Source organism: Hordeum vulgare, chromosome 3H (genome assembly GCF_904849725.1).
Source record: "Hordeum vulgare subsp. vulgare chromosome 3H, MorexV3_pseudomolecules_assembly, whole genome shotgun sequence".
Classification (NCBI taxonomy): domain Eukaryota; kingdom Viridiplantae; phylum Streptophyta; class Magnoliopsida; order Poales; family Poaceae; genus Hordeum; species Hordeum vulgare.
The window spans coordinates 84,690,664-84,706,126 of NC_058520.1; the positions used below are offsets into that span (position 1 = coordinate 84,690,664).

Sequence of the window (15,463 nt, forward strand, 5' to 3'; positions counted from 1 at the left end):
CTTATTCTTCTCCTCTTCCTTCTCCTTCTCCTCCTCCTCCTCCTCCTCCTTCTTTTACTTCTTCTTCTCTTTCTCTTCTTCTACGTAGCTTAGACTCATCCAAGAAAGGCTAAATTGGCTAATTATCCTACGAAATAACATAATTAGCTTAGGTAGCTCCAAAATGACCTATTTAATAAAAAATGACCTATAGTTAGCTAAGTTCTCTCCTAAATGACATAATAAGGCTTACGTAGCTGCAAGATGACCTATTCCCCCTAACTTAGGTATTAAATGGCCTATAATTAGCCTAGCTAGATCCAAAATGGCTTAATAAGCTTAGTTTGCTCCGGAATGACCTATTTTACCCAAGTTAGCTCCGAAACGACCTATTGTTAGCTAGGGTTCCACCTAGATGACATAATTAGCTTAGTTCGCTTAATAAAACATGACCTATACTTAGCTAATTATCCTCGAAATGACATAATTAGCTCCAAAAAGGCATTCTAAGACAATTTAGCCCGAAGAAGGGGACAAGAGGAGAAGAAAGAGAAAAAATGAAAGGAAGGAAGAAGAAGAAGAGGAGAAGAAGAAGAAGGAGAGGGAGGAGGATAAGAAAAAGGAGAATAAGGAGGAGAAGAAGGAGAAGGAGCTCCTCCTTCTCCTTCTTCTTCCTCCTTCTTCCTCCTTCTCCTTCTCCACTACAAGGAATATGCTAATACATGACGCTATTTTTTCATCGCTACATCGTCACGGTTTTTAATTTACGACGATCTCACGACGAAAAACCAAGCGTCAAAAACGGAGCGTCAGAAATGAACAACAGCGATGTTTTGATCAAAATCGTCGTAACTTTTACGACGATTCCTGGGTTGTCGTAACCTTTACGACGGTCCTACATGGAGAAATTACGATGAAATGAAAACGTCATGGTTGAAATCAGCCCAATCCATTTCAATTGATCACATGGGCTGCTTTTATTTGTTGGGCCTTTTTCTTGTTGGGCTTCTTTTTGGGCTTTAGCTTATTTGCAGCCACTTTTAATATATTTTTCGAATTTTTTTTTATCATTATAATTTGGGTCCTAGCCTTTTAGTGCTCAAATACATTTGATTGAGTTTAGTTTTGACCTTTTTCATTTTTGAATTCAGCAACATTTTTTTATGCTATTAATGGATCTATAAATAACAGCCCATACAACTTTGAAGCCCATACACATAAATCTGAAGCATCTCTAAATGACAGGCCACACCACAAAATTTAAAGCATATTTCAAGATCTGATAATATAGCCAAAACTTGTAGCACAACCAAAATCAACTACCAAATCTGTAGCACAAGCTGGTACAAAATTACACAACCAAGTGCACAAAATTTGTTACCAAACCAAGTGCTATCACAAAATCTGCTACCAGACCAAGTGCTATCACAAAATCTGCTATCAAGTATACAAACACGGCTACCAAATCTGTTTTGCTTGATGGGCGATGCTTGGTCGGAACTTCCGCAACAACTAAAAAAGAAGACTTTCGCTCTTCGCCTTCTTGTACAGGAGCAGTCATCTTCGCCTTCTTGTACAGGACCCTTTCACAGAAGCAGATCAGATGGGAGCAAACTACCTGCACAAACCGGATGCTCGAACCAGACCATGTGTGTTAGTTACACACATACACCACAAAGTACCCAAAACACATATAAAGATGCATATTATGATCATTCTGTCCTATAAAACCTGGACTTAACATAGATATATGTGTAACACTACTTCATATGACAAAAAAACTGCATGACCTGCACATATACTACTACCAATAGGAGTCAAGTTACCAGGAACTGAATTATAGGAACTGCTAGTGGTTCTACTGCAGCATAAATTGGCTAGGCATCATCACTTGCTAAAGCAAAAATTTGAAATGTTGTAATAATAACATACAAGACACATTTCCGTAAGTCTGAATCCTTGTACAAACCTACTTCAAGTGATATTCCCATTGATCGGAGAGTTACTATGAAAGTTCGGTCATTGTGTGTCCTATTATGTTAAGCCAGCTCGTGTCCTAGTAGGTTAGGTTTAGAATTTGAGTAGATTCCCTATTAGTGGAAGGTTTTGTTCGTGAATGACCTCTACCAGCATAGAATATAGAATTTCAGAAGTGGTCTAGGCGTCTAGTGACGAGTTACTCGTACAATTACTAATTAGGTAAATGAACCCCGCTCTCAAAGTTGTACAAAAGTTTCAGAGCACATCATCTAATTGATGGTTTCAGTATCATACAGAAGATATTCTGTGAGGTTTACACAAAGGAAAATGAATAAACATGACAGTAACAGTTAGCTAACCTGATAATTAGAGTTGCTGCTATGTGCGTTTAATGAGATACAATCTTGCTTACATGATTGAAAATGATCAAGCCACATCTGCATAATTGTGTAAACATGATCTTGTGAGTATCAGCATCAGCACCAAATCTCATTGTGTATGATAACAAGATTAAATCTCAAAAGAACCACATGGTGAAAGTTTCAACAAAAGATGGTGCTTCCAGCGTGACGAGGCCGACGAAACTACGGAGGTGCTTACATTCATTATATTGGGATTCGCAAGATCTTTCATGTTTAGAGCAAGGATATGCCTCTTGGCCGCAAGCACGGGCTGAAGGTCCTGGTTGGCTGAGGACAACAGAATCTGATCATAAGTCACATCAGTTGCGAGGAAGCTATCATCAGACGAACAGAGAAACACAAGAGTCAAACAAACACACTCGTGGAATAGGAGGGGAGACATGCTGACAGAAATGGTTCGAGTTGCACCCAGGAAAGACATGCTGACATATCTGAAAAAGGCAGAGAAGGAAGGTCAATGTACATTGGGAGAATTATTGAAGGAAGTGTGAAATCTTAGTAAACAATTAAGCAATATTAATAGGCGTCTCTGTCAAAACAAAGTTCAGAGTAACAAAAACTATGTGAATATCCTAACATAAATAACAGTAACATCACATCACATCTCAAAGATAGCTGGAATGCAGAGAACGTCTGTCTAAGCAGTTGCACCAAAACCCTTAGTTACCATTGACTATGCTAGTTAGATAGCTAGTTCAAAGTGCATTCACATATCACTTTTCCTATCTTCAGTTCACTAGAGGCCATTGCCTTTCTCTAAAAAGAAGGATTACTGTTAAAACATTAAACTTTCAGTATGTAAGGCCTTAATGACATAATCATAAGCAGGAACCCACTGTGAACTTTCAGTATGAAACATTGACTCAATAGTATGCATCAGCCTGGAATGAATATCTACCAGAAGAGTAGAAGTGTCTATAATACACCGCAAATTATACATATTGTATCTATCAGCATTATTTAGTTCTGAATGTTCTATCCAAGAAGAATCACACTGATGCAAATTTGAAATGCAGCAATTTCCTCTGCTGATCAGGAGGGTTACTCCGAGTTCATGGATGGAGAACTGGGCACATCACACATATATGTGAAGATTTAGACAGGAGGCACACTTGAGCGAAATCGGGAATCATAGTAAGTATCATAAGTACGTATATACTACAACAAAGTAGTGTGCCATTTCTACTGCATTGCCTAGGTAGTGTATGTTTTTTGTGAGTTTGCAGCTATGATAATTAACCAAGCAATGCAGCATCTGTCTGCCATTGCAACTCCCATGAGATGCAAACGGACGGGATATCTCTCTGAAATCCAAATATATATGCATGGTGGAGGAGATGGAAGAAGGGTTGGCATACCACACTGGGAGCCTTCTTGTGGCAGGGTGGCTGGGTGAGCATGACGACGCACATGGCCGTGAGGAGCGCCACCATGATGATCTTGCTGAGGTACCTAGACTTGCGCTTCGGGTCCGAGAAGTCCATGTCTGTGAACACCACGTGTTCGTTCAGTTAAAAGCAACGTCGTTTACAGACACACACACACACAAGAAGCCTCTGCAACCAGATGGGGCTGGCCATGGAAACACTACTACTACACAAAGCTAGTGCAGGGCAGAGGAGGGGAAAGGAAATAAGCAAGCACCCCTGGAAAACTCTTCATCACCAAATTAACCGAGTCTGACTAACCATGGAAATTACTCATCACAAGCCTGATGTGATGGAGCGCGAAATTGAGCAGCGCACCTGAGAAGGACCAAGATCTCGGCGCAAGCCTGGGCTGCGGCTTGCTCCTGCCGGTCGGCAGCATCTGCCCGCGGCTGGCGGCGAGAGCTCACTGGCTCAGATAGTCAGATCCAACAACCCTGTTCCAGGCTGCTCCGGCCTGCCCTTTACAGCAGCGACCTCGAGCTCCTCGAGGTCGGAGAAGTCATCGCCGAGTTCTAGGACACAGTCCTGCCACTCCTCGCGGTCGGCGGGGGAGGTGACGAGCGTCGCGCCGGCATCCACAGCGAAGAGCCTGATGCGAGCGCCATGGCTGCCCTTCCTGCTGCAGACTGCCCGCAAGCCCGGCGGCGTGCGCGGGTACGGGGAGTGTGGGAGCCGCAGCGGGTGCGGTGCAAAGGGAGGAGGCGGCGGCGATCTGGAAGGGGAGTTTCGCGAGGACGCGTTGTGGGGATGGGATCTGAGCTAGGGTTTGTGCGGGTGGGGTATCTCTTTTTCATTTTTTTTATTTTTTTCTGTGGATAGATGAACGTATAGATGTGGGATGAAGAGATGGATGGATGGATGGATGGGCGCCATGTCATCGATCCGTGGGTTCGGAAATCAGTAATTTAAAATAGTTTTCAAGTACTAAAAATAGAGTAATTTTGTGAAACATCTATCAAAAATCTTTCCCAAATAATAAAGCACGGAGTGCTTGTGTCGCCCGTCGTTTTCGCAGTTCACCGTCTGATTTATGTTATCCCATGCGTGCCTTTTCTATCACGGACAAGCAAGTAGCAGGGTGGTTTCTCTCTTTCTAAGCTAGCCCGAACACCTGAGTTCGAGTCCCACCTTACACCTTTTTTCGTTTTCAGTTTAAAATCAATTTTTTTACCTTGCGGTTATTAAACTGCGAGACCGTGAAGACTTAAGAGTACACACGAGTTGTGGTGGCTAGAGCGAACACATCCAGGTTCGATCCCTCGTTGCCTCAATTTTTTTCATCCCTCACTTTTACTATTTGTTATGTAATTAAAATGCATATATGTATTGTATTGTCCCACCTCGCTCCCTTCCACAGAATACCATCAACTTATGTACCTTTATAACTTGATATCAATATAAGCAGCCCATAAATTCTGTATGGAGTTAATCCGTCTCTCCATAGGAAGAAAACTTGTGGGATTATTATGGGGGAGATTACCGGAAGAAATTTGACACGCAAAAGAAGTTGACATGCTTAATGTTTCCAAAGGTAGACACGCTAGAGGTGGTATGGAGGAAAATTGTTAAAAAAATATTCACAATTAAAAAGTTGTTTGCAAATAACAAAAATGTTCTTGATTTTCAAAAATATCAGAAGATTATAGAATTGTTGATAAATTTGAAAAATATTCACGATTCCAAATATGTTCAGGAGTTTAAAAAAAATTCTTGATTTCACGGAATTGAGAATGATAGTGTATCTCGATAATGCAGCAAAATGTCATCATGATCATTGAACATTATGAAAAAAAATTCCCGTTGCAACGCACGGGCCTTTTTGCTAGTAATTTACAAAAGGGCACCATATAAATTTCACTAGAATTAGACCACATTTTATGAATGAGAACCAATTTGTATGCATTTTTCATATTTCTAGCTATTTTTAATCATTTTTCGAGTGATAAAAATATTATCGGAAACAAATATTGGATGATGAGCTCACATGGATTGTTATATGAGGCTAAAAATTTGTGGAGAGCTATGTTTTGGGCACATAGAAGATGTGGAAAAAATTCAACTAGTCAGGATATTCCTATCTAGTACTTCCTTCACAAAGTAGTTAGCTGAACGAAAACTTTGGAAATTTGTTCAGAAATATTTACTAGGAAAATGGTTTCGAAAGTTTTCATGTGGCGCTGATTTGGATAGGAAAGAGTGCCCAAAAAATATGAGGGTAATCAAATAAATAGAAATATCACTTCCTTCACAAAGTGTTATTCTGAACAGAATAGGAAAATGAATATTGCTGAATTATTTTTGAACTATGGAAGGAAGAGTTTTCACATATTTGAGAATATATGATCCAAAGTATTTATGAGATTTTTTCGAGAATTTTTGGAATGACAGAATAGTAGGTTGCTTCACAAACTAGACGGGTTTGGCGCGTGACATAGAATGGACCCACGAGTGACATGTCAACATAGTTAGAACATGTTACGACATTTTTATAATCGTCGTAAAAGTTATGACGATCTCATATTATGCAGTTACGACGTTTTTGACTCACATCGTCGTAATTTATATGTAGATTTGATCCCCTCAAACGGTTTACGACAATCGCGGATGAAATCGTCATAGATTTATGACGAATTCATCAACGACGTCTTAAAAAACATCATGTATGAGCATATTTCTTGTAGTGCTCCTTCTTCTTTTCTTCTTCTAATCATCTTCCTTCTCCTTCCCCTCCTCCTCCTCCTCCTGCTTTTACATCTTCTTCTCTTTCTCTTCTATGTAGCTTAGACTCATCCAAGAAAGGCTAAATTGGCTAATTATCCTACGAAATGACATAATTAGCTTAGTTAGCTCCAAAATGACCTATTTAATAAAAAATGACCTACAGTTAGCTAAGTTCTCTCCTAAATGACATAATAAGGCTTACGTAGCTGCAAGATGACCTATTCCCCCTAACTTAGGTATTAAATGGCCTATAATTAGCCTAGCTAGATCCAAAATGGCTTAATAAGCAGAGTTTGCTCCGGAATGACCTATTTTACCCAAGTTAGCTCTGAAACAACCTATAGTTAGCTAGGGTTCCACCTAGATGACATAATTAGCTTAGTTAGCTCCTAAATGGTCTCTTTAATAAAACATGACCTATACTTAGCTAATTATCCTTGAAATGACATAATTAGCTCCAAAAAGGCATTCTTAGCCAATTTAGCCCGAAGAAGGGGACAAGAGGAGAAGAAGAGGAAAAATGAAAGGAAGGAAGAAGAAGAAGAAGAGAAGAAGAAGAACGAGAAGGAGGAGGATAAGAAGAAGGAGAAGAAGGAGGAGAAGAAGGAGAAGGTCCTCCTCCTTCTCCTGCTTCTTCCTCCTTCTTCCTCCTTCTCCTTCTCCTTCTTCTTTTCTTCTTCTTCTCCTCTTCCTTCTCCTTCTCCTCCTCCTCCTCGTCCTTCTTTTACTTCTTCTTCTCTTTCTCTTCTTCTATGTAGCTTAGACTCATCCAAGAAAGGCTAAATTGGCTAATTATCCTACGAAATGACATAATTAGCTTAGTTAGCTCCAAAATGACCTATTTAATAAAAAATTACCTACAGTTAGCTAAGTTCTCTCCTAAATGACATAATAAGGCTTACGTAGCTGCAAGATGACCTATTCCCGCTAACTTAGGTATTAAATGGCCTATAATTAGCCTAGCTAGATCCAAAATGGCTTAATAAGCATAGTTTGCTCCGGAATGACCTATTTTACCCAATTTAGCTCCGAAACGACCTATAGATAGCTAGGGTTCCACCTAAATGACATAATTAGCTTAGTTAGCTCCTAAATGGTCTATACTTAGCTAATTTCTCTCCGAAATAACCTATATATACACTTCTTCATCTAGATTACCTTCACTTCATAGGAAGCTTGGATTATATTGATGGAATGCTTGAAGATGATTTCTTATACCATGGCTTGTATTGAAACTATTGTAGTATATGGATATATATGAAACTTTGTATGCATGTGGATGAAACTGGTGTAATATATGGTTTGGTACGGATGCAACTTGCATAATTTGTATGCACTATGGATGAGAGTTATTTTAATATGGTTATGAGTACGGAAAGAAATTTATTTATCTCAAAAAAAATATATATCCTGATTATTGTTAAAAATGCTGGATATAATAAAAAATAAATTAAAAAGGGGCTGGTTCCCCCCTTTGTCGTCTGCCCCCACATGGCAAAGGGGGGATGGCACACGGCAAAGGGGGGAATCTGCCCCCTCTCTCTCCCCACTTTGCCGTATGCCCCCACATGGCAAAGGGGTGTAGGCAGACGGCAAAGGGGGGAATCTGCCCCCTCTCTCTCCCCTCTTTGTCGTCTGCCCCCAGATGGCAAAGGGGGGTGGGCAGACGACAAAGGGGTGAATCAGCCCCCTCTTTCTCCCCTCTTTGTCGTCTGCCCCCACATGGCAAAGGGGGGATTGCAGACGGCAAAGAGAGGAGGCCTGCCGTTAACTCTTAACGGGGCTGTTGCAGTATATGTCGTCCCAGTTAATTTGCCGTCTGACCCCTCATGGAAAAGATTCTTTGCCGTCCGCTTTACAAAAGCAGACGACAAAGAACCTCTTCACCGGATTTTTTTACCGTCTAGTTTGCCGTCTGCTGACCGACGGCAAAGCCTTTGCCATCCGTGGTTCCCCCCTTTGCCGTCCGTCGTGGCAGATGACAAATTTATGAATTTCAGTAGTGATAGTGTAGATGGATCAACATGAGATCCTTTTGCAGCAACCCATGAGGTTTTGGGATACTTCTTAGGTTTCCAATATGACCCAACCACATTCAATTTCCTCTCACAGGCAATACCCTCTTTCCTAGGGCTTTTGTTCAGAAACTGCTTTTTGAGCACATTGCAAAGGGTTTTATGCGCTTTGAGACTTTTGTAAATACTTGTCACATACAATTGCTTCAACCCTGCATTTGTGTTACTGACATTTATGGTTTCCTAAAGTGATGAATTTGTAACCACAGATATAGTTGAAGAATTTGTAGCAATAGAAGCATTAGAAGTTTCAGGTGAAGCATTTGTAGATTCACGTTCGATACATTTCAAGCATGGTGGAATGAACTCTTCTTGAGCGGTATTGATCTGTTGAGCAAGCAAAGAATCATTTTCAATTTGAAGATCATCATGAGACGCCCTTAGCTTCTGAAGATCTTTCTTTCTTCGAAGAAACTCATAAGAAAGCTTCTCATGATCAGCCAATAGGGTGACGTGATGATCCTGAAGACTATCAAACCTAGAGTGAAAACTTTTGACATCATCAGTCAGTATTTGAATACGATCCATTTCCTTATTCAACATGTCATCACTTTTGTCTAGCAGTTTCTCAAGATGTTCAATAGAATTTTGTTGCTTAGTGGTAATATTAGCAAGCTTGTAGTAACTGGGTTTTAGATAGTCATCAGGTTCATAATTACTAGAGTAAGAAGAGGAAGTGTGGCTAGGTACCTTTGAACCTCTTTTCCATGAAGCAATAGGTGGGAGCAGAGTCGTAATCACAGTCATCAGTGTTGTTGACATTGTCATTTTCTTCAAGGAAGATGGAGTTGCTGATGAATGTGGTAGCAAGAGTTAAGCTTGCCACACCAGACTCTGACTCCTCTCCAGAACCTTCCTCTTCATCACATTCTTCAAATTCTTCCTTAGAATCCGTTTCCTTTCCAATAAGAGCCCGAGATGAAAGTGCGTTATATCGACTAGAGGGGGTGAATAGGAGATTTTTAGAATTTCATCACTGAGGAAATTCCTTTTGTGGAAATTTCTCAGTGATGACTAACTTCCAGCGGAAACAGCAAAGGATGAGGAGTGCAAAGTATCACAACAACAGTTTTCATGGTGAAGAATATGAAAAACATTTTGCACAGTATGCAGGCACGGAGAAAACAGATGAGGATTAACTCGCGTGAAGAATTTGGGGTAGAGGAATTTTAGAGAAAGTCTTCAGCAAATTCTTCAAACAGTGACAATGAAAATCATCAACATACAAGGAATTTAAAGAGTTGAAGAAATAGAACCTGTTTCACGGTGAAGACAGTGGTTGACAACCCAGTTCCAACTGCTGTGATAGTTGTACATCTGGTTTGGAGCGGCTTGGTATTGAAACCAAAGGACACACAGTCCCGGGACACACAGTCCCTACCGTATTCTCCTTGGTCTAAGAACACACAGTCCTCGCCCAACACTCGTAGTAAGTCTTCAGGGCAGATTTCCAAACCCTCACAAACTTGGTCACCTGGCGATCCACAATTGACTCCTGGATTGCTCTAGACCATGACGCCTAACCGTCCGGAGGATGCACAGTCCCCAAAGGTAAAAGGCTTCAGTCCCACACAGGAACTTCTTCAGTGATGCTCAATCACTTGGTTTTCGGTTTGTGGTTTGGTGTTTGGGGTATTTCCTCACTCATGAATTACTCTCGAAGACACTGAGGAATTTGGGTTGCTCTTATGACAAGTGTCAGTTTCCAACGGAGTAGCCAAGCAACTAATGGTTGTGGGGGCGGCCATTAATAGCCTGGGACCATCCCAACATGATTTGACATTAATGCCCTTAAATAATATGACAGTTGGTGTGGATAAGATCAGCGATGTGGCGCGACTTGTGGTAATGATCGGGACCCTTGATACATCTCCATCGTATCTACTTTTCCAAACTCTTTTGTCCTTGTTTTCGACTCTAATTTGCATGATTTGAATGGAAGTAACCTGGACTGACGCCGTTTTCGGCAGAATTGCCTTGGTGTTATTTTTGTGCAGAAATCAAAGTTCTCCAAGCGTCCTGAAAATTTACGAGGAGCAATTTTGGAAAATATGAAAAATATCTGCGCCCAGTTCCACCTGAGGGGCTGGGCCTGTGGGCCACAAGCCCTGGCTCCGCCACCACCCCCCTGGTGGCAGTGGGCAGGCTTGTGGGGCCCACACGGCTCTGCCGCCCCTATCCTCAGGTCTATAAGTCCCCTTTCGTCCCAGAAAAAATAAAAAGAGAAGTTTTCATCGCGTTTACGATACGGAGGCGCCGCCACCACCTATTCTTCATCTGGAGGGCAGATCTGGAATCCGTCTTAGGCTCCGGAGAGGGGAAATCGTCGCCATCATCATCATCAACCTTCTTCCCTCTCCAATTCCCTGAACCTCTTCGTCGTTCGTGAGTAATCTATTCGTAGGCTCGCTGGGCGGTGATGAGTAGGATGAGATCTATCATGTAATCGAGTTAGTTTTGATGGGGATTGATCCCTAGTATCTACTATGTTCTGAGATTGATGTTGCTACTACTTTTCCATGCTTAATGCTTGTCACTAGGGCCGGAGTGCTATGATTTCACATCTGAAATTATTATGTTGTCACCAATATATGTGTGTTTTAGATCCGATCTTGCAAGTTGTAGTTACCTACTATGTGTTATGATCCGGCAACCCCGGAATAACAATAACCGGAACCACTCCCGGTGATGACCATAGTTTGAGGAGCTCATGTGTTCACCAAGTGCTAATGCGTTGGTCCGGTTCTTTATGAAATGGAAACCTTAATATCCTGTAGTTTCCTTTTGGACCCCGGTGCCACGGGAGGGATGGACAATAGATGTCATGCAAGTTCTTTTCCCTAAGCACATATGACGACACACAGAATGCATGCCTACATCACATTGACGAATGGGAGTGGCCACATATCTCTCCGTGTTATAGCTGTTGCATGATGAATATCATCCAAACAAATCATCGACCCATTGCCTACGAGTTTCTCCTACTGTTGCTGTTACTTGACTTGCTCTGCTGCTACTACTGTTGCTACTACTGTCGCTTGCTACTGTTTCTACTTGCTACTGTTGTCACTACTGCTTTTCCTTGCCGCTGCTATTGCTCATTACACCGCCGTTACTCGCTACTTTGTTGTTACTACTTTGCTTGCAGATACTAATCTTTCAGGTGTGGTTGAATCTGACAATTCAACTTCTAATACTTGAGAGAATTCTCTCACCTCCCGTCGTGCGAATCAACAAATTTGGGTCGAATACTCTACCCTTGAAAACTGTTGCGATCCCATGCGCTTGTGGGCCGTCAAAAACATTCTTCTAGTTTCGATTGCCGAAGAATGCTAGCACCATTCTTCTCGTGCCGTTGCGAAGGGGAAGAACAGTTGGCATCAAGAATTTTTCTCGCGTCGTTGCCGGGGAGGTATTGCTATATTCTCTCAGTCACTTGGGATTTATATCTGCTGATCACTATGAAGAATCTGAAGGATCCGAAGACCAAACTCTTGCCCTCAACTACGAGGGCAGGTAAGGAATTGCCATCTAGCTCAGCACTTGATTCACATTCAGTTATGAGTAAGTTTGCGACATCACCTCTTGCTAGAAATCTTGATTTGTCGCATGTGCTTGATGATGCTTATGATGCTACTGCTAGAGATGCTATGCTTGATACTATGCCTGATACTATGCCTGATGATGCTATGCTTGATACTTCTAGAGATGCTATTTTGCCTGATGTTCCACTAGGAGTGTTCCTTGATGCTCATATTGCTAGAGTTACTGCCAATGCTCGTGATGCTTCTGATACTGCCGATACTATTGAGATAGAACCTGCTTTTGCTCCTGCTAGATCTAGCTCTCCTAGATATGAATTGTGTGATATACCTGAGGGTTACGTTATGGAGGGAGAGATAGCTGAGGATTTTCTTGCGTGTAAGGATGCCTATGATGCTGAGAAATTACTTCTCAAGTGGAAGGAAAAATCTCGGGAAGCTATGATGAAATATGACCCGAAATTTGCCACTTCGCCTATCTTTATCACCGGTAAGGATTATGAATTCTCCGTCGATCCTGAGATAATGTCTCTAGTCGAATCTGATCCTTTTCACAGTTATGAGTCTGCGACGGTCATAGCCCATCTTGCCAAACTACACGAAATAGCCAACCTTTTCACTAATGAGGAGAAGATCCGCCACTACTATATCCTTAAGTTGTTTCCTTTCTCTCTAAAGGATGATGCTAAAGTCTGGTTCACCTCTCTTGCTCGTGGATGTGTGCCTAGTCCCCAACAGATGGTCTATTACTTCTGTGTGAAATATTTCCCTGTCCATAAGAAGCAAGCTGCCTTGCAGGAAATATACAACTTCGCTCAACTCCAAGAAGAGAGTCTTCCACAAGCTTGGGGGAGGCTCGTCTAGCTACAGAATGCTTTGCCTGATCACCCTCTTAAGAAGAACGAGATACTTTATCTTCTATAATGAACTTACCGATGCCTCTAGAGACCACCTAGATAGTTGTGCCGGTTGTGTTTTTAGGGAACGAACTGTAGAACAAGCTGAGACTCTACTGAATAACATGTTGATCAACGAGCATGCTTGGACTATTCCCGAACCACCTCCTAAGCCAACTCCGAAGAAAAGAGGTATTCTATTCCTCAGTCCCAAAGATATGCAAGAAGCCAAGAAATCTATGCAAGAGAAAGGCATTAGATCCGAAGATGTCAAAAATCTACCACCTTTGGAAGAGACCTATCGAAGAGATCCATGGTCTCGATAACCCGATACAGGTAGTGGAAGTGAATTCTCTGCGTAGGTTTGATGAGAGCGATATTCCTTTTGATAAACCTGCTAGCCTATGCTTTGATGAATTTGACAACTTTGTTGCCAAACAACAGAGTTTCAATGATTATGTTAGCCAGCATTTGGAACAAAGTACTCGTATGCTTAGCCATTTAAGTGCTTGTGTAGACAGAAATGTCAATGACCTGAAGCTTCTGAGTAAACATGCCTCTATGATTACTACTCAGGTAGAACAAGTACTTAAAGCTCAGAATGACTTGCTCAATGAATTAAATGACAACTCTGTCAGAGTCATTACTAGAGGAGGCAAAATGAGTCAGGAACCTTTGTATCCTGAAGGTCATCCTAAGAGAGTTGATCAAGATTCTCAAGGAATCAATGCTGATCTACCTAGTTATCCTAAGGAGAAGAAGATGGATAATAGAAGCCTACACGCCAGTTCACCAAATACTGTCACACCTGAAGAACCTAATGATATTTCTGCGTCTGATGCAGAAACACAATCTGGTGATGAACATGAACCTGGTGACAATATGGACAGTGATGTTCATAATAATGCTCAACCTAGCAATGATGAGGATGTGGAGATTGAACCTACGGTTAATCCTGATAATCCACAACCTAAGAAATACAACAAGAATGACTTCACTGCTAGGAAGCATGGTAAAGAAAGAGAGCGATGGGTTTAGAGAGCTATGCCCTTTCCTCCTAAGCCATCCAAGAGAAAGGATGATGTGGATTTTGAGCGCTTCGTTGAGATGATAAGTCCCGTCTTTCTGCAGATGCGGTTAACTGATATGCTCAAGATGTCTCCGTATGCCAAGTACATGAAAGATATCGTGACTAATAAACGGAAGATACCCGATCTTGAGATGTCCACCATGCTTGCCAATTATACTTTTAAAGGTGGAACTCCTAAGAAACTTGGTGATCCCGGAGTGCCCACTATACCTTGCTCTATTAAAGGAAACTACGTAAGAAATGCCTTATGTCACCTTGGAGCCGGTGTTAGTGTTATGCCGCTCTCTCTTTATCGTAGACTTGAATTGGATAAGTTGACACCCACTGAAATTTCTCTGCAAATGGCCAACAATTCAACTGCTTTCCCTATCGGCATTTGCGAGGATGTGCCTGTTGTGGTTGCTAACACCACTATCTTAACAGACTTTGTTATCTTGGATATTCCTAAGGACGATGCCATGGCTGTCATCCTCGGAAGACCCTTTTTAAACACTGCAGGGGCTGTTATAAATTGCAACAAAGGCAATGTCACTTTCCACGTCAACGGTAGTGAGCACACAGTGCACTTTCCGAAGAAACGATATCAAGTACATTGCATCAATGCTATCGAAAAGACTTCATCGATTCTTATTGGGAGCTTTGAATGCCCTATTCCTTGTGTCAAGATGAAGTATGATTTTCTTGTTGGGGAGATACATATCCCCATTGAGGTGACTTAGTGGCTATTCAAAAATTCTCCGTTCTCTCTTGCGATTCGAGAAGGTTTTGTCATAAGGACTTGATCAATCCCATTGACGGATTTCTTTCGATGACCATGAAACGGATGAATCAAAGAGTCACATACCTCTGTTTGGAGCTTTCATTTTTTGTTGCTTAGAAGAAAAATGATAGAATTAGTTTAGTTTTTCCTATTCTCTGTTTTAGCGTCCCAGAGATGAATACCTCGAAAATAAAAGTTCTCCGATGGTCCTGAAAATTTAGTATGATTTTTTCTTGAATTTTTGAAAATTTCTGGGCCTGAGAGCTGGCCTGGGGGGCAGACCAGTGGGCCACAAGCCATGCCACCACCACCTACCCACTGGTGGCAGGGTGCAAGCTTGTGGGGCCCAGAGGTACCCCCTCCACTCATTCCAACTCTCAGCCTCTTCTTCCACCTCCAGAAAAAATTGTTTCGTAGCTCAAACCCGTGTTCTTGCTCATTTGGCTGTGATTTTCGATCTCCTTGCTCAAAGCACCATTCTCCGAACCGTTTTGGGGAAATTACTCCTTGGTAAGTGACTCCTCCATTTGTCCAATTAGTTTTTGCTCTAGTGCTTTATCCTTCACGT

General features: G+C 41.7%; 1 protein-coding gene across 1 annotated transcript; it reads right to left on the reverse strand.

Moving 5' to 3' along the window:
• Positions 1-1,326: 1,326 nt before the first annotated feature.
• On the reverse strand, positions 1,327-4,190 carry LOC123441523. The gene is made up of 6 exons (XM_045117922.1): positions 4,070-4,190; positions 3,740-3,867; positions 2,790-2,812; positions 2,560-2,695; positions 2,319-2,396; positions 1,327-1,597 (listed from the first exon to the last, which is right to left on the reverse strand). Exons 1-6 carry the CDS (start codon positions 4,188-4,190, stop codon positions 1,331-1,333), a joined length of 753 nt encoding a protein of 250 aa, XP_044973857.1. The 3' UTR covers positions 1,327-1,330.
• Positions 4,191-15,463: the final 11,273 nt, after the last annotated feature.

What these genes read in the sequence shown, in the direction of transcription:
- LOC123441523 (XM_045117922.1), bottom strand. Translation starts at nt 4,190, where the DNA reads ATGCTGCCGACCGGCAGGAGCAAGCCGCAGCCCAGGCTTGCGCCGAGA. An exon ending in ACAAGAAGGCTCCCAGTGTG is followed by an intron (nt 2,813 to 3,739) that starts GTATGCCAACCC and finishes TGCCTTTTTCAG; the next exon opens with ATATGTCAGCATGTCTTTCC. An exon ending in TGTCAGCATGTCTTTCCTGG is followed by an intron (nt 2,696 to 2,789) that starts GTGCAACTCGAA and finishes GTCTGATGATAG; the next exon opens with CTTCCTCGCAACTGATGTGA.